Source organism: Poecilia reticulata, chromosome 21 (assembly GCF_904066995.2).
Source record: "Poecilia reticulata chromosome 21, P_reticulata-male-v2, whole genome shotgun sequence".
Classification (NCBI taxonomy): Eukaryota; Metazoa; Chordata; class Actinopteri; order Cyprinodontiformes; family Poeciliidae; genus Poecilia; species Poecilia reticulata.
The window spans coordinates 2,478,855-2,506,713 of record NC_088850.1 but is presented as its reverse complement, the minus strand read 5'-3'; the positions used below and the strand labels follow the sequence as shown (position 1 = coordinate 2,506,713).

Sequence of the window (27,859 nt, the reverse complement as noted above, 5' to 3'; positions counted from 1 at the left end):
TTAAAAATCAAGGAGTTGTAAAGAAAAATGTAACTAAAGAAATGTTTATTTTCAGTTTTCATACATAATAGCATTTTCAAAATAGGTTTTACATAATTGTTCAAAACAAAACAATACTAAAAAAAATAATTAACTGAATATCCGGTTTAAAAAATGAGCTTATAGCTGCTTATAAAGAAACAACAGTCCAGATACCAGAGGCTCAGAGGGAGACGGCCACAGTCTGACTCATTTCCACGCTGATCTCCGATCAGAACCAGGATCATTAAACTGGACTCTGGAGGCGATGAGAAGCCAGAGCAGCTGACACATGTAAAAACACGAGGGTTCAAAACAATCTGCTGTATAAACTCAGGAGAACTAAATTTAAAAAAAGCATTTTAGATAAATCCAGAAAAATGTGAAAATGAGCAGAACAGAAAATAAAACTTTAGTTTGTTCAGATGCAGCGATTAAAACCTTAAAGCATAAACTGGCTAAAAGTTACCAGACATGAGTTTGTTGTATTTTGTAAGTTGCATTTTACAGAATAAAGGTGGATTTAGTCTAACACCAATATTTGCAGTTCTGCTGGTGGATCTTAATGCATCAGTTTCCACATATCCATGCTGCTTCTCTTTAGCTCAGTATTTACTGTTCACATATTTTACAAACATAAAACTTTATCATATAACATATATCATATAACAGTACATTTCTGCTAAGAAATCTTTATGATCACTTAAAAACAACAGAAAACTTCCAAAGCATGATGTAAATAAATCTTTGTTATCGTTGAAACCTAAACCCAGCAGCCCACTTCCTGTAAAGCGGTTTATTAAACGTCTCACTTCCTGTTTCCTCATTTTGGCTCAGTGAGGCAGCTGTAGACGTCACTGGGGTCGATGTCCGCCTCCGTCTTTTTTTTAGTCCTCACAGCAGAATAAGTCACAATTTCTTCATCTGGTTGGAGCTGAAGCACAAAAACCACAAACTGTTTCAGTTTCATATGAAAGATTTTTCATTTGTAGATATTTGGTTGTTAAAACGCCCTGTGACAGACTGGCGACCTGTCCAGGTGACCTGTCCAGGTGACCCCGCCTCTCGCCCGGAGAGGAACCAGCACCTCCTGACCCCACCAAGGGACAAGGGTAAAGAAAATGGATGGATGGATGGATGGATGGATGGATGGATGGATGGATGGATGGATGGATGGATGGATGGATGGATGGATGGATGGATGTTAAAACTCAACATGACACATTAAAATACTCTCACTCTTTTTTTTCTCTGTAAAAAATAATTAGTTGTATAGTGTATTTTTATTACAGTTGTTTTTTATCACAGTAGAGTTGATTGTTTTATTGATAACTTTGTTTTTATTTTCAGTTTCTTTCATCTTTTGTCCAAATTTTCCCAAATTACTGTGGGAAAACAGGAGATTTCCTCCAAACAAAGTTCTTAGTTGGCGTCTCAAACCCGTCACCAAAGAAACTACAGGGAGCCAGTCTGATTGAGACGTGGCTAACTGCATTGGACATAAACGTGGATTATTTTAATTTACTCTGGGCCGACAGAACCAGGAAGAGAGGAGGGGAATGATGGATAGTGGCTAACTGCATCCTGTGAACCATTTAACTTGAAGTTGGAATTGGAACCTGGCACCAAGTAACCGTTGTTCAAAGTTCCTCTTGCAAACATCGCTTAAAGTTTTTCTATAAGCAAAACTCCACTTTAAATGTTTTTAGTTTAGAGTTACAGGAGCTTCAAGCAGTGGCGCAACTACACATTATTCAGGGGGATGTGAAAACAGAGATCGGCGCCCCCCCCCCGCCCCCCCAGGAAAGGAACATCAGGGAGAAGGAGCGACGCTCACTCGCCTCCCCCCCAAGCAACGATACGTGAAAGGTAAAACTCGCTACATGCACCTCGTTATGTGCGCGAGGTGAAGGAGCGTAAGGCGCTGAAGTGTACGGGAAAACATCATCGGTGCGCCGCCCCCTCCAGACGGGGTTTTGGCGCCCCCTCTGGTGCTGCGCCCCTATGCGTTGCATACCCTGCATACCCACTTTTTGCGCCACTGGCTTCATGTAGCATTAATTTTAGTCTCATTCTTACAAGTGTGTCTTGTAAAATAAACATGCTTTCACCAGTTTATTACTGCAGATGAGGAGCGGCCATATTGAATCACTCCTTGTATTTTGAAATGCAAAGAGCAAAACTTTATCACAGATAAACTGTAATTATACTACAATACATTTAATAACGTCATATAACAGATGAATTCAGTCAGTTTCTACCTGCAGATTGAATTTGTTTCATTCACTGGTTTTATGAAATCAAACAAATTTAAAATAAGATTTAAAATTATAAGATTGCAAAGCTCATTGCGTCTCTTACCTTTATCTTCTCAGAGGGTTTGGAGTGGCTAACAGTAGCATAGGTCAGGTTGGCCTGCAGCTCATCCTGACAACAAACAGTTTACATTTATTTACTGTTACAGTAGAAACGATCTGCACAGAAACTCTTCTGTCCTGCTGGGTTTGTCCATTTCATTCATTTCATTTACCCAGGAAGAGACAACATGTCCAACGTACCCGCTGAGATACAGCATGTCTTCTGCTAAGGAGTCTATACAAAGCAACATGCTGTCCATGTAGTTTGATCGATTTTCCAAAAGCACATTGTGAAAGAAAACAAACCAGATGAAGATACTCTACTGAATCAAGTTCCAGGAAATGCTAAGTTTGAAAAGCTGCCTCTGAATATTTGGAACAACCTGGATAAATGAGACCAAAGTTCACAGCGTCATGTTTGGAGACGTCATATGATAACTAACATCTCAGTTCTAACTGCTGAGCACAGTGGAGGAGGAGTGGTGATGTGGGATTGATTTTAGAGATGTTCTCTATGAGGACTGAACCGTTTTCAGCCATTAAACCGACCATGAACCTTTCTGTGTGTCAGAGAATCATAAATGTGAGAAAGTCTCTGAAACTGAAGCTTCAGCCAAACCGGGTCATGATGTGACATCACAGGTCCGTAAACATGAGGTGATTCCCACAGTGGGAGGACAGAAGGTAAGCAGTTTAAATATAAAGGAGGAAAACAAACTAAAACCAAAATTATTATAGAAAAAAAACTGAAATTATGGAGTTTTAACAAATGATTCAGGCAGGTTTTGAATCTGAGGCGGTCCAGTCAAAGTCTCTCAGCCTCAGGTGAGTTTGATCAACCAAAAGAGCTAAAATTAGAAACATTACTTTTCACACTGACATTAATTATTATATTACTAAAGAAAACAGCTGCCACTGTATTTCACTGACTGATAAACATCAGGTTTTTCTTCTATTATTAGTTAATTCCTGCTAAATGTCTTTATTTAAAACTAAGTGTTTCGTTCTCTGACGAGTTTAGAAAAGAGGAAGAACCTGAAATCATTTCCTGTCACTTTAGATTTCCTGAGAGCTAAAGATGGTGCAGAAATGTCACAACTGTTCTTATGTAATAAAACAGTTCCAGTTTTACACCCATTAAAAGTACGTTGAGTGATTTGATGTTTTTTTCTCCAAACTATATAAATGTGTGTCGATACTCACATATTGATGATTTTCATTGGTTGAATCTTGATTTGCTGAATCAAAAGAAAACATCATAATCATTTTTGTTAACATTTTTTAGTGATCGTACCAAACTTCTGCTTATTTCTAACCACTGTTGGTTCACTGCTCTTTGGTAACTATGGAAACAGTTCTTCCTCATTCTGAGAAACGTCTTCATCAGAGTTAGAGGTTAAAAGTGAAATAACACTGAAAATATCTGCAGCTCTTTGGGCTCAGAGAAACTAACATGGAAGATGAACAGTTTGCCAGAACAACTAATAACTAACTAACTAAATAAACCACCTTCATCATATTGGAAACACACAGCAGTCAGTATGTTACCGTCAGCTGAAAGCGTTTATAGAGTTGACTCAACTTGGATAATAATGGGCATTTCACTCTGAGCACAATGTGCAGGATGTGTTTTCTTGACATCCTGCAAACTCAGCCTGGAGGAAAGAGCTGAGAACAGGAAGTTCAGCTCAGCGCTGTGAAGCTTCACAGGTAACTGCGCTCAATTTTCAGTCTGGTTAGACTTTGACTATGCCATTCTGACACTTACTTCCACGTAACCAACATTCGCATGACAACACATGTCCAGGAATCCAGGCCTGAATTTTATGGCTGATGAAAACATAATGATCAAAAAATAAAAAAAGTTTTGCCCACTATGATATTCTTGTAGTATTAGAGTTACTTTGCCTTTCCATCCAAATAAAGCAGCTTAATCAGGTTATATAACAGGAGGCCTGAACGCTGCAGCTTCTGAGTGACTGATGGTTCATCCATTCAGACGGTTTTAGACTTTTTGTTCCTGCAGAACATCTAGAAGAACCTTCAGAAAACAGGAACGTTGATCATCAGACCAACAGAAAGATACCCTCCTTTCCACAACTACCACATATCTGGGTTAACGCACCTTTAAAGGGACAGTATTATGTTTTTGCAGCTCTGAGGAGGAGATGCGACCCGAAGGCGGAGCTAGGTCCAACCAGGCGTTTTGCACAGCTGAATGGTTGCCATGGAGATTAAAGGATTTCTTAGACATGCATGAAAGCATCAAGCCAACACTCCAGTTATGTTCTTAATGAAGGAATAACATTATAACATGATGTAAAACTCCAAAAAGTCGATTTTACATAAAACTGTTCCTTTAAGTGAAAACATCTCTGACTGCAGTTTAAGACGATGATTTAAACAACCTCTGGTGTCTGGATTTCTCCTCTAACACAGAAGAGTTAAACAGAAAGCTGTTCATCACAACATGTTTACAAACTTGACGATATTAGATTTAAAATTTTTCATTGAAAGCTAATTCACATTAAATAAGTAAAGTTATGTCTGTAGATGAAGCTCCTACGGAATCCAGTACCTGTTGTGGTTTTACGATCCTGTTTATTCCTGGTTTTCCTGAGTTTGATAAAAACAGCAGCAAGAACAACCAGCAGCAGCAGAACGCCGATCACTGATCCGAGGATGATGATGATGATGGAGGTGTTGGTGTTACCAGGAGCTGCTGTTAAAAGACTCAGATTACAAATCATACATAATTACATAATTAATGCTCTAAAGATATTACTAGATTTCAATATGCATTAATAGTACTGATGTAATCACCCACTTTATTCAACTTTTGTATTCATACGATGACATCATACCTTCATGTTGGTAGTGAGCTTCTATCTTCACTTTGTTTCCTTCAACAAACTGGCAGGTGAATCTTCTGCTGCTCTGAAGATTCACAGTCAGATAAGAAACACAACCAGTCTGTCTTTCAAATTTATATCCATCACCTACACCAGTCAGTTCAGTTCCTGTCTCATCCAACCAGAGGAGACTTTTAACTGGACAGGAACCTGATGAACTGAATCTCAGCAGAGAACACTCTAATGTTACATCTTCATTCTTTGTTGAATCAACATCTGGTGGAGATGAAGAGACTGGAAGAAAATCAGACAATAACATTTCATGTTTAATGGCTTTTTCTAACAACAGAAAACAAACTAAATGAAGTTTTATTTTAATGGTTATTGTTGGGAATGGAAATCCCAATCGATGAATCATAATTTGTATTGACACACGGAGCATAAAATCAGCCAAGAAAAGCATTCAGACTTTACTTATTTTATTCACTTTCAGCGCTGAAACAGCAGCTGTTCTGTGGAAACATTGCAGACGAACATCTGGCAGTAAATCTGAAGGTTGGCCATAAAAACCATCATAATGAGAGAACTGAACAGGTTAGTCTCTAAAATCAGACAGATCCAGTTCCAGTTCTGACTGAACTCAGATAAAAACACATCATGATCTAAACATTCAGATCCAAACAGAGATTTTAGGGTTAAGAAAGACTGAAATCAGCAGGTAGAGAGTCATTAGTGTAGATACTCACTGATCAGCAGATTTAGAAACACGTGTGTGTCAAAGTTACAGCTGTAACGTCCAACATCCTCCTTAGTGATATTGTTGATGATCAGAGAACAGTTTCTGTCCAAACTCATCCTGGCAGAACGAGGTGAACTCTGAACGATTCCTCTACGAACTTCCTGTCGATCGTTCATGTTTTCATTTCTCCTATAAATCCATTTAACAGAGGAGCAGGAGTCGGATGATGAAGGTCTGTTACAGGGCAGAACAGCTTCATCTCCAGCTCTGTGGTAGAGATTTACTGGAAAAAACATTCAGAGAAATATTTTACTCTGTTTAGTTATTAATTATACAGTATCAGTCTCTGCTAGCAACTTCTGAATCCTATGGAAGTTCATAACGTTGCAGTTCTTTTATGTCCATTAAAACTTCAGTTTCTCCTGAATAACTTGATGATTTAGTGTCTCTGTGTTAAAACTCAGTTTATTATCTAACCTGAAACTGACCAACATTTTTCTGTTTAACACATTTATCTGCCTCTTCCTGTTTGTTTCACTTCCTCCTTTTCCTCTTCCTCAGCCATAGACATAATATAAGAGTAGACCCCGCATTGGCTGCTCCGGCGCAGGAAATATGGCGGCCATCTTGGACCGGAAGTCCCTCCTACTTTGTTCAATCAAAACAGCAGAAGATGCCTCAGCACTGAGGGATATTGTTGTTCGGATCGATGGATTATTGATGTGAGGGCTCCACAGACAACATTTCACAAGTAAGATGGACATATTATTGTACCGGCGAGATACCAGCTAATATTAGCTACAGTGCTTGGTCTAATACGGGTTCAGCCTCGCTATGAAGGCTAACTGAGATTCCGTAAATCTAAAAAAAATAATTATTCTCTAACATTGACTTAGATTATCTGACACAAGAGCCTATATTAGACATGAAACAATGTAACACATATTATAAAACATATTATGTGTTATAACATTCACCAGCAAAGTTTACACAGGTGGTAAAGACTATTATTTATATGTAATTCTTTCACTAGTAAGATACATCCTAAATCTTCTGTTTTTGTTTTGAAAGTTTCATAAAGACACGATGTGAGGAAGAAGTGGGAAATATCTTTAAAGAGGGACGGATTCACTGCAGCACGGATGAATCTCACATCGGATTTTGGACTCAAACTCAGCTGCTGAATCTCTGAAGCTAGAACTCGTCGGCTGAAAAATATACATACATACATACATACATACACACACACACACACACGTATCCAATATATATTATTCAGTATTAATCATTATTTGTGTCATTATTAATAATTATTTATTTGTGTTTGTATAGTTATAAATATGTATTGATATTACTAAATAATTTATTAAATAAATTATGAACAGCTGTGTGCTTTGTAATATGCTCATTATACATCAATATCAGAATATTCCATTCCTATTCTATTGTTATAGCCACTAAGCATATTTAATTATGCTGAACTATGTATTAAAAACATACTTAAATAATACAAATGTAGCTTTGATAGATGTTTAAATATAGTTCCCAGTAACAAAAAAGCGTTATGATCGATTAAATGCGCTGAGACGCCATTGTGCTGCTAAACACATAACGCTGAGTGGAGTGGTGGACCGCTCCAAGATGGCCGCCCTAAATCTCGTCAGCGACAACAGGAGAGAGCGGCCATGAGGCGTCTATTCTTATATTATGTCTATGATATCAGCCTCTAAAAGGGAGAAGGTCCTCGCTGCAGCATGCAGAAAGGGGCGGGGACGGACCACTGTCAGCCTCATACCTTATTTGGAAATGGGACCATTGCACTCCGGAAGTGAAGGGGGCGCTATTTTCCTAATTTCTAGTATAAATACCTTAAAGAAGCGGGTTTGAGATGCCGATTGAAAGAAGTTTGAGGGTTCATGTGTTCGGCACACGATCCAAAATGGAAAAGGCGCAAAGTCAGCAAAAGGTATTTTTACCTTCTTTAAAATTTTTATCACATAGTAAATCAATACGCTTTTCTAGATGACGTTGAGCATATAATAAACAGCTGTAGACTATTGAAATGCGTAATTCATAGAAGGTAAGGTTAAATTTAGCATGTAGCATAGCTAATTATTTCCCTGCAGGGCACCATTAGATAAAAATAGAAAAGTAAATAAAATGTATAATTGATAAGTGTATTTTATGCTCAAACTTTGTTTTTTTATTTTATTTAACAGATCCACGTTTCTATTTGTAACATTCGTAACGGAGAGAAGATTATTCCGGATATTTCTGTCCTCTTTGCTCATACAAAGCCGATGAGTCGTTCACATAACAAGAACTGCTACGGTTCAACATAACGGTATGTAAAGCTACACTTACACTATCATTTATTTATTTACCTTCTTAACAGTTTTGTAGTTGGTTTTTTTTTTCATAAAAAAGACTAGAAAAAGGTTAATCCTTTTTGAAATATGTTTTTGCACGCCAACATTTCTGGAAAGTCTAACACTTTTTATAAACTAAAAGCTGCCATCATAGGTGGGTGTAGTTCCCTCTACTTCATATATTTATAGTAGTAAATAACTGCAAAAAACACTAGTAAGAGTAACAGTATTAGGTGATATATCTACTATTAAGTACGGTTTTACTGATCATAATGTGCAGTGTAATATTACCCATTTATTTCTGCAGACATGAATTAAAATGAAGGTATGTGCACTGATAGTTATTTTAAAAATGGAAATTAAAAATATTAATATAAGTCAACAAATAAAGGTTAGAAGAAACCTGTGTGTCGTGTTTTTTATGGGTTAAAATATGCTCTTCATTCTGTGAAGTAACTCGCATTAGGTTGCATATCAACAAAATCTACTCAAATAAGAGTATAACATATGACAAAATAGTTCGTGTATGCATATATCCATCCATTTTCTTACACCCTTGTGTAGTGGGGTCGGGAGTTGCTGGTGTCAATATCCAGCTGGCGTTCCGGGCGAGGGGCGGGGTCAGGGGTCACCCTGGACAGGTCGCCAGTCTGTTGCAGGGCAACACAGAGACACACAGGACAAATAACCATGCACACACACACTCACACACGCATACACACACACACACACTCACACCTAGGGACAATTTAGAGAGACCAATTAACCTGACAGTCATGTTTTTGGACTGTGGGAGGAAACTGGAGAACCCGGAGAAAACCCACCATGCACAGGGAGAACATGGAGACTCCATGCAGAAAGACCGGGGCCTATATATATCTATATATAGGTATATAGATATATATATACTGATGTGTTATAACATTTTTGTTTTATGTTTGTAGCTATTACACTGTGTCGTTGCTCTATTTTTAGTGGGAATGAACCATTTCTTGTTTAAATAGATGTTGTTTTAATTATCTTCTTTTATTTTGTTCCAAATCTTCAGATGTGGCCGACCCTGTAGAGTCACATCTCACTTTCATTGCCCCTACTGTTTTTTAACCATTGACAGAAGGGATAGGTTTGTGAATCATTTAGTGAACCACACAATGACTTTTGACATGGTGTCCAGCTGTGCATTAGCACAGACTCCTCTCCAGCCAGCAGCTACCAACATGCAGGGAACACAAGCTCCTGTCCAGCCAGCAGCTGGACCTCACCTTGGCATTAACCTGCAAGCGCTTTAAAGCCATTGTGTTACGTGTTCTTCCTGTAACCGGCAATATAAAGACTGTGGGCTTCACTGGAAATGGAAGACGAGGAGATTACCCTCGTTACTACTGTGATGGCAGACCTGGACACTGCCCTGGATGTCAGTACTGAATGCAAGGAGAATAATAGTTGTTTTCCACAGTCTTTCACACATTTCAGTTGTCACACATTGTTCTTTTTTGGTGACATCTTTGTAAATCTGTTCTGCTGACATTTGGATTTGTTCTGTCATCCTTTAGTTTTTCACAATGTGTTCTTTAAACATTATGTAAATTTTTTAGTGTTCCTTTTGTTGTAGTTCAGTTGATTTATATTATTTAGTTTTTTGGTAGAACTGTTGTTTCCAGGAAAAGTAACATTGTGGCTCTAATATATTAAAGAGAAAGTAGAACCAATAAAGTAGTTGTAAATATATTGTAACAGCATTGTTTAACAATTGGATAACCTTGTTTTAAAATTTTGAAATACAAGCAAAGATAATACCTTTCAGTATTTCATGTGTAACGTTTCATATACTTTAACAATGACTGGAAGAAAGTCGTTTATGTTTTAGCAATCAGAATCAACAGTTTTTATTTAAATAAAGCAACCAAATACAGAAACATGTTCAGTTAGAAACATACCATAATACAAAGATTAAAGGTATGCTGAGCGACGGTGGAGACCGGGTGGAGGTGATGGAAACTCGGGTGAGGAGCAGTTGTTCACATCAAGCCGGACTTTATGAAGGGTAATTCAAGAAGATGAGGAGACCGGCGCCGATAGGCTGAGACGGAGGCGCATGATGAGCTGATTGGCTGAATTGAAGAGCGTTAGAATGTACACATAAGCCTGATTTATTTATCTGGTGACTTCAAAGAAGCTTCATACAGAAACAATGATTAATCCACAGTGGATCATTCTCTTGTCAAATAAACTTTCTAAAACCTACTTTCTCTGAGTGTTTCCAGTTTGAAGCTACATTTAAAGTTTTACAAAAGTCTCTCTGGGTTTTGCAACAATTGAATATTTGAGCGCAGTTTGTGAATCAAATACAACTGGTAGAGTTGATATAGAATTTCTAAATTGAATAGTGGGACACCAGTCCAGTGTCTTTTATCAGATTACTGGTTAAGCTGGAGTCCTTACAGGAAAGGTTTCCAATGAGACTTTATGGTAAACAATGACAATAGTTGAGCTCACCTGCAACCAAGCATAATAGTTTTTGGCACTAGTTATATTTTATATTTAAATTTATGTATTATAAGAGTACGTTTCGCTACATCACAATCTATTAATTGAACTACAGCGTTCTTGAAGTATTTGGTATCTGTTTTCTTAATCTAGGATGGACTGGTGATCTGCCCAGGGTCATGCGTGCGTGTATGATAATTAATGGATGGATAAATGTGTTCCTAAATATTTTTTAAGCCTTTTGTTTCAGCTAGATTGGGTGACAATAGATAAATACATATACATAATAATTCATTATTGTTGCTTGTTTTAAGTTGTTTATTACTAATGTGATTTTAACATTAAAAAACAATAGTTTTAATTATTTTTTTAAAGGGACATACCACGTTACATTTTTATTTCTATTATTATTATTATTATTATTATTATTATTATTATTATTATTAACGCGGCTGGTACAGGAAATAGCGCCACTAGCGCCCCCTTCACTTCCGGATTGCAATGGTCCCATTTCCATATAAGGTAAGAGGCTGACAGTGGTCCGTCCCCGCCCCTTTCTGCATGCTGCAGCGAGGTGTACTTGCTAAAAGGCCTCTTTGTTTTGGTGTCACTTTTAAAAGTTTCCCTACAGAACGCTGCTCTGGTCACTTTGTTCCACATAAACATTTGGACGGTTCACTGATCAGTTCAGTGGATCCGTTTTACTCTTAAAAATAATAATTATACGTTTTTATTTTATTATTCAAACTTAATGATTCTGATATCACTCAGCAGAGCGACAGCAGAATATAATTCATATTTATGTTTCATTGAAGCTGCAGCAGATAAATAAAAAAAGTTCTGAACCTTGAAAGTTTTATTTCATCTAGAAAACTAGTTTTCAAAATATACTTAAGCTGTCTACAAAGACAAATGATAACCACATAGAAATTATATAAAATACAAATAATCAAATAAAATTCTAGTAATTCCTGCTGTTTATCTAATTTACTCTGTAAATAAAAGACGTTGTACCTTTTATGTATTGAGCTTCAACCTTCACGTTGTTTCCTTCAACAAACTGGCAGGTGAATCTTCTGTTCTCGTTGCTCTGATGCTTCACAGTTAGAGAAGAAAAACATCTTTGTCTTGAGCTGCGATCGTCACTTTTACCAGTCAGTTCAGTTCCCGTTTCATCCAACCAGTGGAAACTTCCTGGACAAGAATCCAGTCCTCCGTATTTCCACAGAGAACATTGTAATGTAAAATCTTCCTTTGTTGGATCAAAGTCTGAAACTGAAGGAGAAAATAAAACAGTTTTCTAAGTATAAAATATGTTAAAGTAACTTTATCAACAGTGAGAACCTTAATAAAGTCTTAGGCTCTCAAGCTGAAGAATGTATATGGTAACTTTTTTTGTAAAACTTCAGATGTTTTCAGATTATTGATCTGCTCTAATATTATAGATCACAGCAGGTTTTCATACATGATGATGGAAGAAGCAAGAAAAGCAAAGAGAAAATTATTCAGTCCTTTGATCAAACATTGAACAACAAAACGAGACAAACTAAATCTAAACATCCTCAGCAGCTGATCACAACGTTCACTCTGATGAGCGACTTCATGACGTCATCACAGAACCGATGATGTCAGAAACATCTGTCCAACATTTCACCAAGTAGATCAGAAGGAAAGAGACTGAGAGTTAAATCATTCAGGTCTAAATACTCACAGGATAAAACATTCAGATACATATTTCCATCAGAGGATTCATCAGAACCAGGTCTACAGGTGTAGAGTCCAGCATCACCACCATTGATGTTGTTGATGATCAGAGAGCAGCTGCTGTCCATTTTTAACCTGGAAGCTCGAGATGAACTCTGATCAACTTTTCCATTTTCAACCTCTGTGTGAGTTTCGCTTGTATCTCTGTTGTAAAGCCAGTAAACATCGGAGCATCGATAAGACGATGAAGGACTGTTACAAGGTAGAACAACATTTTCTCCTTCTCTGTGATAGAGATGAATATTTCCTCCTCTGGTTCCTGCAGCAGAAACAAAAACACATTAAAGTTTTAAACACTTCATCATTCACTACAAAACAATCATGGAGGTGAAATTATAAATGTGTTAGTCGTCTCTTTTCTCCATGGTGTTGAATTACTTTTACATTGTTCAAACTTGAAAACAACAGAGGAAATTCTGTCAGCATTTCTCTTTCACTCAAACATGCCATGAATGTTTACAGATATATTAATGTCGCTGTAAAAATGACGGTAAATCAAAGTTTCCTTTAATTTTTCTCATCTTCATGTGAAAGAAAACAGATCTTTACCTTCAACCTGAAGCACAACGACCAGAACCAGAACCAGAACCAACATCTTCCGTCCGTCTATCAGCTGCTGAACTGAGACGTTTCTCTGCTGCTGATCTGAAAACACTGATCATGTTTCCTCTTTGTGGCTGAAATAAAAGATAAAAACAGCTTCACACCAACACCCAGCATGCATCCTGTCATTCTGTCGTCACTTTTATGTTCTGTAGAAACTGACAGAAAGAAGAAGTTGCTCAAACTTTAGTTAGAAACAAACATTTTAACAATTTTTAACTGATTCACTTTAAGACACTGAGAATTAAAGTGAGTCATGGTTTAGCTGTGTGATCTGATTATAAAGAAAATAAAACAATGTTTCTTTTTTTATTTTTATTACTTTCAGTACATCTTGTCATTTCCTTCACAAACAGGAACTATGATTCATACTAATGATCTGCAGTCGGTCCACTAGCAGCAGCAGCTCTGAGACTCTGCAGACAGAGAATCAAACCGAGTCAGAACAGAATCCAATCAGGTCCAACTGGATCCTTCCAGCAGAGGCTTCAGACTCAGGCAGTGGGTCACATTTGGTCAATGAGAACATTCAACATGTCAGCTAGAGCTGGATCACTGGGAAACAAACCATTCACTGTTTATACTACAAATCCCAGAATGCTTTGCTGGTGAGTTCGCCATCTACCAAGACCTACATGCGCCCTCTGCTGGTGACAGTTAGTATTGACCTGATTCAACATTAGTTCAAAATATTTAACTGCGTAATAAAATCTCCCAGTTTTGGGTGTCTTAAAGTGAATCAGAACCAAATAGAGGCTCAACACTCCCTGATATCAACCTAAACCAGCAGATAATTAACTAAAACTTGACTAAACTAAATAAACTGCAGGTCTGATGTGAAGCTGAAGAGAGGAGAATGTGAAACTTCCTCAAAGTCCAGATTCTCTGAACTTCACCTTTCAGTTCCTGATGAAACTCTGAGAATCGACTCGTTTCTCTGCTTTACGCTCAACTTCACCAGCTTCAATCACGGAAACATGAGTTAGGTCACTTCCTGTTAGCTAGGCTAGGTTAGCCTCACTGCACTCGGTGTGTATTGACTTTGCTAATGGATGCTAACACATAAAACTCAGCACTACTGTTCTGTCAATTCCAGTCTGAAATAATCACAGCAGGTTAAAACATGATGGAGAGTTAAAATCTAAAACATCAAGAAGACGCTAACAAACTTTGATACCTTAAAATCAGTGGAAGAAAATCTGATGAAGTCATAAATTAATGCTAGATTGAAACATCTCCATGTGGAAAACATTACATTTACTGATGTAAAAAATATCACAAATACATTTATCAGAATTATTTTAATAAACAAACTTTTCCAAGTCAGAAACAAAGAAATTATATTGGAGCACATTGTTAAAATAAGGCAGAAACATTTATCTTATCCTTTCTCTCCATGGGTAAAATATTTACAGTTAAATGTCCTGAATCAGTTCTGATTAAATAATGAATAAATCAGTTTGAAGGAGTTTTTATCTGTTGCATATTTAGTGAAACTGAGGTGGAAGATGTTTAACATTTATTTAGCTTTAGCTTTAAGTTCATTCAGACTTTTGGATGATAAGTGGATCTGGATCCAGTCCAAGGAAACCAAGTTTCCCTCTTTGACGTGAAAATGATTAAATCTTTTATCTTCAGTAAACAAGATTAATTTCTGATTAATTCCTTAATTTTAATGAAAAAAACCAGATATATTGTTAATAATTTATTTAAATGTTTCATTCTTCTAAAGTTTCTCTTTTTCATATTTATTCATACATGTGGAAAATTGTTCTCTTTTATTAAATGTAATTATTAAATTCAAGTTTATGCTTTAAGGCCTACTTGTTGATAAAATTGTATCTAAACTGGGAAACATATTTTTTATTGAGCTATAATGGATTATACATATCAATAAAGTTTGTTAAAGAAAAGTTACCAACTTTTTTCATCTTCAACAAACTGACAGGTGAATCTTCTGCTGCTCTGAAGATTCACAGTCAGATTAGAAACACAACCAAACCAGTGGTGGGAAGTAAGTACTTCGTTACTGTACTTAAGTACAGTTTTCGTGTATCTGTACTTTACTTAAGTAGATTTAATAATGGAGACTTTCTACTTTTACTCCACTACATTTTACAGTAAGTATCTGTACTTTCTACTTCACTACATTTCTACAAAACTGTCGCGTTACTCATTACATCCAAGTCGCGTTGCTCTTTTTTTCCGTTAAAATGTGAAGTTCAGGGATTTAAGATGGCGCCGTAAAATCCGAGCAATAACGTGACTTAGTGTCTGTTGTCACCCATCGGCTCCACCTTTACTCGCTGCAGAGCTCCAGACATGCGCAGTGGTTTCCTCTGAGCGGGAGAAGATGTTTGTCTATAATATAATAGCGCTGCATAAATTGATATGGCGACATGTAAAATCAGCAGCGCTTCGCTTTCACAGACGGTGGGGACTTTGTCCAACTTTTAGCGTCACTTGGAAGGAAAGCTTAAAGAAAGGTAAGATCTGTGCTAGCAAAGCTAGCTGTACTGAGACACATGTTGCATCTGATGAAAAAAAGTTGTCACTCATGCGCTGAATTATTGTGTGGAGGTTTTGACTCAGGTGTCGCATTTATGGGACAACGCTGTGACCAAAGTCTGCAATATAGTGATATAACATTCTCGAACGATCCGATTCTTCTGGACGGATTTTTACTAAGTCCTAAGGACTGAAGCCTCACTGAGAGCCGTTCTTTGTTCTTGTGTACACTGCGGTACACAGTGTGCGGTAGACATTCATTTAATCGCTGAATAAGTAAAAGTTGAATGTTGGACAGTGTTCATAGTTGAACGTTATTTACCGTTAATTGCGATGTTTCAGTTGTGGCTTCTGACATATGCAATATGGGCAACCCCCCAGGGCGTTATTTTTCTAGGGATAGCAGGAGACCTCTGCGGATTGTAATACAGCGATGAAAGCAAAACAGAATGAAGTGAGTTTTAATTGATACTGGTTAAATATATTTCAGCTCTAAGTATTTAATATCTAGGTGTTTTTATGGGAATGTGGATCTTTTAGATCAATCTGAAAACCAATTTTGATAGGTAAACTTAATTTTATTGTGTCATTTAGCGCGGGGCGCTGGTCTTGGTCTCGGGTTCGGTGGTCTTGACTACAACTCTGCTACATGGCTCCTTGGTTGCATGTCCTCCACCCCGCCCGCACCTTCTCCATGGATGGATGGATGGATGGATGGATGGATGGATGGATGGATGGATGATGGATGGATGATGGATGGATGGATGATGGATGGATGGATGGATGGATGGATGGATGATGATGGATGGATGGATGATGGATGGATGGATGGATGATGATGGATGGATGATGGATGAATGGATGATGGATGGATGGATGATGATGGATGGATGGATGATGGATGGATGATGATGGATGGATGGATGGATGATGGATGGATGGATGATGGATGATGGATGGATGGATGGATGGATGATGGATGGATGATGGATGGATGGATGGATGATGATGGATGGATGGATGGATGGATGGATGATGATGGATGGATTTCTAACTGAAATCCCCTTTCAGTTAGATTTCTTTCTAAATAAATGTGACTAATGAAGTTCATGCTATGTCAGGACAGGAGACAAAATGTTTCCATCCCTGAAATTATGATTCATAGAATCACATATCTAAGTCTAAACTGTTATAGAGAATAAACACAATAAGAACATGTTTAATCTGTGGTAGTGTTAATTAAAATGGCACATTTCTGATGTATTAAAATTAAATACAATCGGCACACTTAATGATATTAGCGATCAGGTAATGCATTCAGCGAGTACTTTTACTTTTAATACTTAAGTATTTTTAAAAGCCAGGACTTTTTTACTTTTACTTAAGTAAAATGTCAATGTGGTACTTTGACTTTTACTTAAGTACATTTTTGACTGTGTATTTGTACTTTTACTTAAGTAAATTTTTTGAGTACTTTCTCCACCACTGAACCAAACTGTCCTCCTGATTTATATCCATCACCTTCACCAGTCAGTTCACTTCCTGTCTCATCCACCCAGAGGAGACTTTTAGGTGGACAGGAACTAAACCCGCTGAATCTCAGCAGAGAACAGTATAATATGAAATAATCCTTTGGTGGATCAACATCTGGTGGAGATGAAGAGACTGAAAGAAAACAAAATGTTTCATCATAAAAGATGAAGAACGATTGTTTTAAGTGAACTTGAGGACAATTTTTATTTTTATGCTTATGAACAGCAACTATTTTGTTAAAACATGGCAGACAAACATCTGACAGTAAATATAAAGGTTGGCCACTGAAAGTATAACACTAAAACCTCTACAACATAAAACCATCATAATGAGAGAACTGAACAGATTAGTCTCTAAAATCAGACAGATCCAGTTCCAGTTCTGACTGAACTCAGATAAAAACACATCATGATCTAAACATTCAGATCCAAACAGAGATTTTAGGGTTAAGAAAGACTGAAATCAGCAGGTAGAGAGTCATTAGTGTAGATACTCACTGATCAGCAGATATAGATACACATCTGTCTCAAAGTTTCCTCCATCCTCAGGCCGACATCTGTAACATCCAACATCATCAGCATTGATGTTGTTGATGATCAGAGAACAGTTTCTGTCCAAACTCATCCTGGCAGAACGAGGTGAACTCTGAACGATTCCTCTACAAACTTCCTGTTTGTTCATGTTTTCATCTCTCATAAATCAATGTTTATAGTTACTATTACATATAAATGCACCATAATGGCCTCTAATCACAGAAAAACAAAAAGAGTCAATGAGACTTTCAGCACGATTAAAAATCAAAGAGTTGTAAAGCAAAATGTTTTATTTTCAGTTTTCATACACCATAGCATTTTCAAAATAGGTTTTACATAGTTGTTCCAAACAATACACAATACTAAAATAATAATATTAATAATAATAACTGAATATCTGGTTTTTAAAAAATGAGCTTTTAGCTCAGAGTTTCTCCACCCTGGTCCTCAGGCCTCCTGTCCTCCATGTTTCAGGTGTTTCCCTTCTGCTACACACCTGAATTATATCTCTGGGTGATTAACAGGCGTCTGCAGGACTTGATGGTCATGCAATCATTTGAATCAGCTGGAATGGAGGCACATTTAGAACATGCAGAGCAGGGGGGCAGCGAGGACCAGGGTGGAGAAACGCTGCTTTAGCTGCTTATAAAGAAACAACAGTCCAGATACCAGAGGCTCAGAGGGAGACGGCCACAGTCTGACTCATTTCCACGCTGATCTCCGATCAGAACCAGGATCATTAAACTGGACTCTGGAGGCGATGAGAAGCCAGAGCAGCTGACATGTAAAAACATGAGGGTTCAAAACAATCTGCTGTATAAACTCAGGAGAACTAAATTTAAAAAAAAGCATTTTAGATAAATCCAGAAAAAATTTGAAAATGAGCAGAACAGAAAATAAAACTTTAGTTTGTTCAGATGCAGCGATTAAAACCTTAAAGCATAAACTGGCTAAAAGTTACCAGACATGAGTTTGTTGTATTTTAAAAGTTGCATTTTACAGAATAAAGGTGGATTTAATCTAACACCAGTATTTGCAGTTCTGCTGGTGGATCTTAATGCATCAGTTTCCACATATTCATGCTGCTTCTCTTTAGCTCAGTATTTACAGACCACATATTTTACAAACATAAAACTTTATCATATAACTAAGTCACAGTACATTTCTGCTAGGAAATATTTATGATCACTAGTGATGGGTCCAGCAACACCGATGCTTCGGCGCATGCGTCAAGCCCACAGACCAACACCCGTGTCGGTGCGCGTATTGGTTTCAGCAAGTCACGTGACCGAAACAGGAACCGTGTCGAAATGACATTAACGCGCCAAACTGTGTTTATAAGGAAGCGAATCTGTCAATCCGTCAAAAGCAGTTGCCAAACAAACTCTTGATCTTTTATGGCGTCGCTGCTTCAAAGGAAACGTTTCCGCAGTGTGGGACCATTTTGATCTTATATTGGAAAATAAATTTGTTCTCATTTTTGTTGTTTCATCCGGTTGTCAGTTTCTACTTAATCTATCTGAATCCAAATTCAGCTGAAACTGACTTTTGGTTTACTTTCATATTATGTTCTGGAGGTTAAGTGCCGCATATGTTTAACTAAACTGTCTTATTTAAATAAATCCACCTTTTCAATGCTGAGGCATTAAGAGGCATGAGAATAAAGTCCCAGATACATCTAGATAAATTCAGATATGCAGCCATTCTACAAATTACTCAGTTATGTTTTATAAATTATTTCATATACAGTGATCCCTCGCTGTAACGCGGTTCACTTTTCACGGTTTCGCTGCTTCGCAGATTTTTTTGTGCAGTTTTTTCACAGTGTTCTTCGTACTAATTGACCATATGATTGGTAAAAACAGTCTCCGCGCTTCTTCTCTACCTGAGTCCCAATAACGTTACGGTGTTTAATACAGATTGGTCATTCAGGAAATTGAAACTGAAACTTTGAATGCCTGCTGGAAAAAAAACTGGCCAGAGGCAGCAGAACCCGACCGGAGGCTCGTTTGATGAGATCCGTCGCTCTGCCGTAGATCCAGCTGTGAATCTGGCGGTGCGGGTTGGAGGAGACGCTTTAATGACACGACTCCGGATCACAATAATGCCCGATTGATGCACATCCGCTGACCTGAAAACAGGTTTTGTTCTTTGGTTTCAATGTAGAGTATTTATTTATGCTGTACAATAACTGTAAAAAATAAAGGTAACTTCACGGACTTCGCCTCACGGGTTATTTTCGGAACGCAACCCCTAAGAAAAACGGGTTTGCTGTAAATGTAATGTTTACTTCATTTTTTTCTACAGCAGAAGTTTAGTCAAAAAAGCTCAACAGGCTAAATTTCAAAATTTTAAAATAAAAATCTGTGGGGGAAAAACAGTCCACAAGCGTCCTCATTCTAAACACATTCACTTAAATTTTCACTTTATGGTACATGTTCAAATTTTTTATTGACTGTAACCCTCCTATTATGTTCGTTTCTGAGGTACAGCAATAATGTTCGTGGGTCAATTTGACCCGGGGAGAGTTTTATCATGCAATAGTATCAGGAACCAAAAAATTCCTCCAAAACATTTTTTTATCTGATTATTAAGTCTAATACTAACCATCTCAATCAAAATTTGTGCAATTATGTTTTTTATTTCTCAGAAATTAAGGATTAATGACGACAACTTACTCAATTACTCATTTGGACATAAAAAATGGGATTTACATTTTTTATGTCCACTGAAAAAAACCTAGACACAAAAAAACAATAATTTCCTTGAAAGTGATCTTTGGTAAAAATTTTTATATTACATTTAATTTTTTTTTTCAAAGGGTGATCTTTATAATTGAACTTGAGACACACATACTGTTCCGGGTCAAACTGACCCGCCAATTAAAATCAAGATAAATGAGTCATGCAGAGAGTATTTATGTTTTCCTCCACTTCTACTGAGTGTCACTCAGTGTGGGTGGAGTTTGTCCACTCAGTGTGGGTGGAGTTTGTCCACGGGAACAGAAAAGGTTCCCGTCAAAAGTTGTATGAAGACCTGCTTTCTCGCAGTTCATTGTGAGAGTAGGGAGAAAGTGGGTTTGTGTGTGTCTGCGTGTGTGTGTGTATGTGTGTGTGTGTGTGTGGTGTGTTGTGTTGTGTTGTGTTTGTGTGTGTGTGGTGTGTTGTGTTGTGTTTGTGTGTGTGTGTTGAAATAAGGTTCATAGCTGTAAGGAAACAAACAGAATTGGACATTTTTAATCTTTTTTTGCACTTTAACTTGACTGCCGGGTCAAATTGACCCGAACAGTATCGATGTAACAAGTAGACGCAGGGGGGGCTGCAAATGTGTAAAATGAATAAATTTTAAATTTATATGTAGAGTTCACCTATTAAGACAAATAGAAAAAGTTTCATGCAATAAAAATACTTGCAACTATTTTAAAAATATTTTTAAACTTTGAAACGGGTCAATTTGACCCGCAACATAATAGGAGTGGTATATCAAATATATTTTATATTTAACGGAAGATATGACATAATATATTGTTAATAATATTCAATAAAATAAGAAGACTTAAATCTTATTGTATGGACTGGGTCATCAAATCACTACGTTGCCTGTAGGAATTTTTCATGTCCAGCAGGTGTCACTATTGAGTGACACAGTATCGACACAGTTTTGCTATAAGTGTTGAAACGATATATGACGCCTCATCCACCCATCACTAATGATCACTTAAAAACAACAGAAAATGTCCAAAGCATGATGTAAATAAATCTTTGGTACCGTTGAAACCTAAACCCAGCAGCCCACTTCCTGTAAAGCGGTTTATTAAACGTCTCACTTCCTGTTTCCTCATCTTGGCTCAGTGAGGCAGCTGTCGACGTCGCTGGGGTCGATGTCCGCCTCCGTCTTTTCTTTGGTCCTCATAGCAGTTTCTTCATCCGGTTGGAGCTGAAGCACAAAAACCACAAACCGTTTCAGTTCCATATGAAAGATTTTTCATTTGTAGACATTTGGTTGTCGAAACACAGCATGACAATACTCTCACTCAGTTCTGGGTTCTTCTCTTTAAAAATCTTTTTAGATGTATCTAATTTAAAATTTTTATTAAATTAGAAACATTACTTTTCACACTGACATTAATTATTATATTACTAAAGAAAACAGCTCCACTGTATTTCACTGACTGATAAACATCAACTTTTTCTTCTATTATTAGTTAATTCCTGCTAAATGTCTTTATTTAAAACTAAGTGTTTCGTTCTCTGACGAGTTTAGAAAAGAGGAAGAACCTGAAATCATTTCCTGTCACTTTAGATTTCCTGAGAGCTAAAGATGGTGCAGAAATGTCACAACTGCTCTTATGTAATAAAACAGTTTTCCACCCATTAAAAGTACGTTGAGTGACTTGATGTTTTTTTCTCCAAACTATATAAATGTGTGTCGATACTCACATATTGATGATTTTCATTGGTTGAATCTTGGTTTGCTGAATCAAAAGAAAAGAAATCATCATAATCATTTCAGTAAAAAAAATATGAACTTTCTGCTTATTTTTAACCACTGTTGGTTCACCGCTCTGTGGTAACTATGGAAACAGTTCTTCCTCATTCTGAGAAACGTCTTCATCAGACCTCTTAGAGGGGCTCAGAGAAACTGACCCACAACAGTTTGTTGCCCTCTGAATGCAGAAAATGCAGCACCGTGCTCAAAACCTGTTTGTGTTCTTTACACCCTGCACACATTCAACCCATGGAGGAAAGAGCTCAGAACAGGAAGTTCAGCTCTGCGCTGTGTGATGCTTCATGGGTAGCCCCGCTCAATTTTCAGTTTGATTAGATTTTGACTATGCCATCCTGACACATTTGTGTGGCTAACACTCACATGACAACACATGCCCAGTAGCCTCTGCTACTGTAAGTCAGGCCTTCATTTTACAGTTGATGAACTACTTGATAATAAATTATATTTCTGATCAAAAAAATGAAGATAAAATTGTTTTGCCCACTATGATATTCTTGTACTTTTAGAGTAACTTTGCCTTTCCATCCAAATAAAGCAGCTTAATCAGGTTATATAACAGGAGGCCTGAACGCTGCAGCCTTTCTGAGTGACTGATGGTTCATCCATTCAGACGGTTTTAGACTTTTTGTTCCTGCAGAACATCAAGAAGAACCTTCAGAAAACAGGAACGTTGATCATCAGACCAACAGAGGGATCACAAGCCAAACATCTGCCACATTTCTGGGTTAACATAACTTTAAAGGAGCAGTAATATGTGTTATGCACTTCGATTTTACAGCATAATGAAAATATGTTAACTTCAGTTGCTATAAAATACTATATATCATATATGACTTAAAAGAAAATTTAGTTTTAATTTTAATGCCTTGAAATCTGCATTAAAATTTCAATGCCAATTGAAATTTGGCATTTAAAGAGGCTCTGTATCTTTAAAACTCTGCCTTCTGGAAGTCATCACAGCATGGCTCCTCTATTAATCCTTAAACAACATATTATCATTGTTTCACTAAGTATTAGCTCCTATAATGAGATCAGCTGGTGCACAGTTTCATCAGGTGTTTGCTAATAGCTGCTGGCTAGTCTGAAGGAGCTGAGTGAGGTAGGGCTGCTCTGTGAGGCGGACGATTGAACGCTTGGAAACAGCAACTAACGATCAGCTGTGACCTCGAAGGCGGAGCTAGGTCCCACCAAGTGTTTTGCACAGCTGAATGGATTAAATTTTTCAAATGAAAGAATCAAAGACAAACTCCAGGTATGTTTCTGATGAAGTAACATTATAACATGATGTAAAACTCAAAAAGTAAAATTTACATAATGCTGTCCCTTCAAGGGAACTCATCTCTAATTGCAGTTTAAGACGATGATTTAAACAACCTCTGGTGTCTGGATTTCTCCTCTACCATTGAAAAGTTAAACAGAAAGCTGTTCATCACAACATGTTTACATACTTGTCTGTATTAGATTTTAAAATGTTCATTGAAAGTTCTTTCACGCTAATAAAGACATGTTTTTAGATGGGTAAAGTTTTGTCTGTATATTAAGCTTGTAGTGAAATAAACTCAGTACCTGTTGTGGTTTTACGATCCTCTTTATTTCTGGTTTTCCTGAGTTTGATGAAAACAGCAGCAAGAACAACAACCAGCAGCAGAACGCCGATCACTGATCCGAGGATGATGATGATGATGATGATGGAGGTGTTGGTGTTACCAGGAGCTGCTGTTAAAAGATTCAAAGATTACAAATCATCCAATACATAATGAATGGTAGACTTAAAAAGATATCACTAGATTTCAATATGCATTAATAGTATTGGTGTAATCAGACACTTTTATTTAACTTTTGTCTTAATAAGACGACATCATACCTTCATGTTGGTAGTGAGCTTCTATCTTCACTTCGTTTCCTTCAACAAACTGGCAGGTGAATCTTCTGCTGCTCTGAAGACTCACAATCAGATGAGAATCACAACCAAACTGTCCTACAGATTTATATCCATCACCTTCATCAGTCAGTTCACTTCCTGTCTCATCCACCCAGCGGAGACTTTTAACTGGACAAGGATCGGATGATCTGTATCTCAGCAGAGAACAGATTAATCTTACGGATTCATGAAGTGTTGCATGAACACGTGGCGGAGATGAAATGACTGAGAGGAAACAAGACAATATTTCAGTATTAAACCAGCAACTTTTATTTTCATGATTATAAATTGTATCTGTTATGCTGAAACATTATAGACTAACATCTGGCAGTAACTATGAAGCTTGGCCACTGGAAGTCTATTTACCGCTACAACATAAAACCATCATAATGAGAGAACTGAACAGGTTAGTCTCTAAAATCAGACAGATCCAGTTCCAGTTCTGACTGAACTCAGATAAAAACACATCATGATCTAAACATTCAGATCCAAACAGAGATTTTAGGGTTAAGAAAGACTGAAATCAGCAGGTAGAGAGTCATTAGTGTAGATACTCACTGATCAGCAGATTTAGAAACACATCTGTCTCATAACGGACTCTGTCCCAAAACTGACAGTTGTAACGTCCAACATCCTCCTCAGTGATGTTGTTGATGGTCAGAGAACAGATTCTGTCCAAACTCATCCTGGCAGAACGAGGTGAACTCTGAACGATTCCTCTATGAACTTCCTGTCGATCGTTCATGTTTTTATTTCTCTCATAAATCCATGTAACAGAGGAGCAGGAGTCGGATGATGAAGGTCTGTTACAGGGCAGAACAGCTTCATCTCCAACTCTGTGGTAGAGATTTACTGGTTCTCCTCTCTCAACTCCTATATGCACTGGAAATATACAATCAGTAAAAATATTAAATGCATTTTTCAAACAATACTTTAATAAAAGAATATATTACTGGTCAACATTTGAAATCATAAACATTTTTTCATAACCGTTTTTATTTCCACTTTGATCAATTCATATGTTTTTATCAGCCTTTGAGATTTTTCTACAGATCTTAACATATTAATGTTGTTTCCCACAGATGATTGAATTACTGCTCACGCATTTACTGAAACCACTAGTAATATTGGATCAAAAGTTTTAGATCAAACATTCAGTTCTATAGAAAACCGGCAATAAAATAAGAGGAAGTGCAATTTGCTATGTAAACATTGTTTAACTATTAGCAAAAACAAAAAAATATAAATATATTCAAAGGTAAAAAATCTGAAGAAAACTTCTAGATCTCACAGGAGTTCATTAGATTGAAGTTATTTTATTTAAAACTTCAGTTTCTCCTGAATAACTGGATGATTTAGTGTCTCTGTGTTAAAACTCAGTTTATTATCTAACCTGAAACTGACCAACATTTCTCTGTTTAACACACTTATCTGTCTCTTCCTGTTTGTTTCACTTCCTCCTTTTTATCCTTTTATCTTTCCATCTCTATCAGCCTCTAAAAGGCCTCTTTGTTTTGGTGTCACCTTTTAAAGTTTCCCTACAGAACGCTGCTCTGGTCACTTTGTTCCACATAAACATTCAGACGATTCACTGATCAGTTCAGTGGATCTGTTTTACTTTTAAAAATAATAATAATGCATTTTTATTTTATAATTCAAGCTTAATGATTCCGATAAATCAGAATTATGTTATTATTATATCATGAAGGATGTTTCACTGATCAGCAGATAAATAAAAAAAGTTCTGAACCTTTCAAGTTTTATTTCAGATAGAAAACTTGTTTTGAAAATATACTTAAGGTGTCTACAAAGAAAAATGATAACCACATAGAACTTATATAAAATATAAGTAATTATATAAAATTCTAGTAATTCCTGCTTTTTATCTCATTTATTCTGTAAAGAAAAGACATTGTACCTTTTAAAAATCCTAGTACGAATACAGATTCAACCTTCACGCTGTTTCCTTCAACAAACTGGCAGATGAATACCCGGTTATTGTCGATCTGATGCTCCACAGTTAGAGTGGAAAAACATCTTTGTCTTGAGCTGCGATCGTCACTTTTACAAGTCAGCACAGTTCTCTTATTACCCAACCAACGGAAACTTTTCTCCGGACAAGGACCGAGGTCACTGTGTTTCCACAGAGAACATGGTAATGTTAAATCTTCCTCTGTTAGATCAACATCTGAAACTGAAGGAGAAAATAAAACAGTTTTCTCAGTATAAAATATGTTCAACTTTAACATACTTTATTAAGGTTAACAGTTAAAGTAACTTTATCAAAGGTGAGAACCTTAATAAAGTCTTGGGATCTCAGGCTGCAGAATGTATATAAAATAAACATCAATAATTACTTTTTGTGGTAATGTTTTGATCATTTTCCTTGATTATTGATCTACATTATCATGACAGATCTGAGCAGGTTTTTATCAGCTTAATGGAAGAAAACAAATTACCTAGAAAGTTGATTATTCAGTCCTTTGATCAAACCTTGTACAACAAAACAAGACAAACTGATTAAATCTAAACATCTCTACAGCACAACGTTCACTCTGATGAGCGACTTCCTGATGACATCACAGCTTGGCCCCGCCCCCAGATCAGACAGGAAGTAGAAGAAAACATCACAGAGGACAGAAATAAAATTTACAACTTCACTACAAGCTTCATTTCCTCCTTCTCTGAGGCCTGATGGGTAAAGTTTTCCTGAGTCTAAATAAATGATCGTTTCTCTCTGACTGAACAACATGTGACCTTCTGACTGCATCAGGTCACTGAGAGGTTCCCTCATGTTAAAGTCCAGAGACGTTCAAGGTTCAGAGAAAAAGGAAATCAGAACCGATGATGTCAGAAACATCTGTCCAACATTTCACCAAGTAGATCAGAAGGAAAGAGACTGAGAGTTAAATCATTCAGGTCTAAATACTCACAGGTTAAAACACTCAGATACACATTTCCATCTACGGAGAATCCGGATCCAGATCTATAGGTGTATCTTCCAGCATCATCAGCAGTGATGTAGCTGATGATCAGAGAGCAGTTACTGCTCAAATTTAACCTGGAAGCTCGAGGTGAACGATCAACAACTTTTCCATTTTCAACCACTGACTGAGTTTCGCTTGTATTTCTGTTGTAAAACCAGTTAACATCGGAGCATCGATAAGACGATGACGGTCTCTCTGAAGGTAGAACAGCACTTTCTGCACTACTGCGATAGAGATGAATATTTCCTCCTCTGGTTCCTGCAGCAGAAACAAAAACACATTAAAGTTTTACACATTTCAACATTCACTACAAAACAATCATGGAGGTGAAATTATAAATGTGTTAGTCGTCTCTTTTCCATGGTGTTGAATTACTTTTACATTGTTCAAACTTGAAAACAACAGAGGAAATTCTGAGTGTTTATTTTTCAGATACTACACATTAATGTCTTCATAAAAAAATGACAGTAAATCAAAGTTATCTTTAATTTTTCTCATCTTCATGTGAAAGAAAACAGATCTTTACCTTCAAACTGAAGCACAACGACCAGAACCAGAACCAGAACCAACATCTTCTGTCCGTCTATCAGCTGCTGAACTGAGAGACGTTTCTCTGCTGCAGATTTGAAAACACTGATCATGTTTCCTCTTTGTGGCTGAAATAAAGGATAAAAACAGC

General features: G+C 37.0%; 1 protein-coding gene and 1 long non-coding RNA gene across 4 annotated transcripts; one reads left to right on the top strand and one right to left on the bottom strand.

The window, feature by feature from the left end:
* Positions 1–28: 28 nt before the first annotated feature.
* Positions 29–27,859, bottom strand: LOC103457191 (uncharacterized). Of its 3 annotated transcripts, XM_081602335.1 has the most exons (9): positions 27,707–27,859; positions 27,127–27,438; positions 26,112–26,387; positions 24,752–25,075; positions 24,137–24,418; positions 23,839–23,988; positions 22,203–22,237; positions 2,380–2,445; positions 29–952 (listed from the first exon to the last, which is right to left on the bottom strand). In XM_081602335.1, the coding sequence occupies exons 1-9, from the start codon at positions 27,819–27,821 to the stop codon at positions 842–844; spliced, it is 1,671 nt and encodes a 556-aa protein (XP_081458461.1). In that variant the 5' UTR covers positions 27,822–27,859; the 3' UTR covers positions 29–841. The 3 variants fall into 3 exon arrangements, 2 of the variants coding, with proteins under 2 accessions (XP_081458461.1, XP_081458462.1); XM_081602336.1 differs by lacking the exons at positions 29–952; positions 2,380–2,445 and adding an exon at positions 18,544–21,699; XR_014085547.1 differs by lacking the exons at positions 22,203–22,237; positions 23,839–23,988; positions 24,137–24,418; ... (2 more) ...; positions 27,127–27,438; positions 27,707–27,859 and adding an exon at positions 3,579–4,946 and having other exon boundaries at positions 906–952.
* On the top strand, positions 7,742–10,136 carry LOC145549704 (uncharacterized). The gene is made up of 2 exons (XR_014085549.1): positions 7,742–7,932; positions 8,186–10,136. It is a non-coding gene; the product is annotated as an uncharacterized LOC145549704 (long non-coding RNA).

Bases quoted from the DNA above. Each gene is read 5' to 3' on its own strand.
- LOC103457191 (XM_081602335.1), bottom strand. From the start codon at position 27,821: ATGATCAGTGTTTTCAAATCTGCAGCAGAGAAACGTCTCTCAGTTCAG. The intron at 24,419-24,751 runs GTGAGTATCTAC...GTTTCCTCTCAG, and splicing joins GTTTCTAAATCTGCTGATCA to TCATTTCATCTCCGCCACGT. The intron at 22,238-23,838 runs GTACTGAGTTTA...CTTTTGATTCAG, and splicing joins GGATCGTAAAACCACAACAG to CAAACCAAGATTCAACCAAT.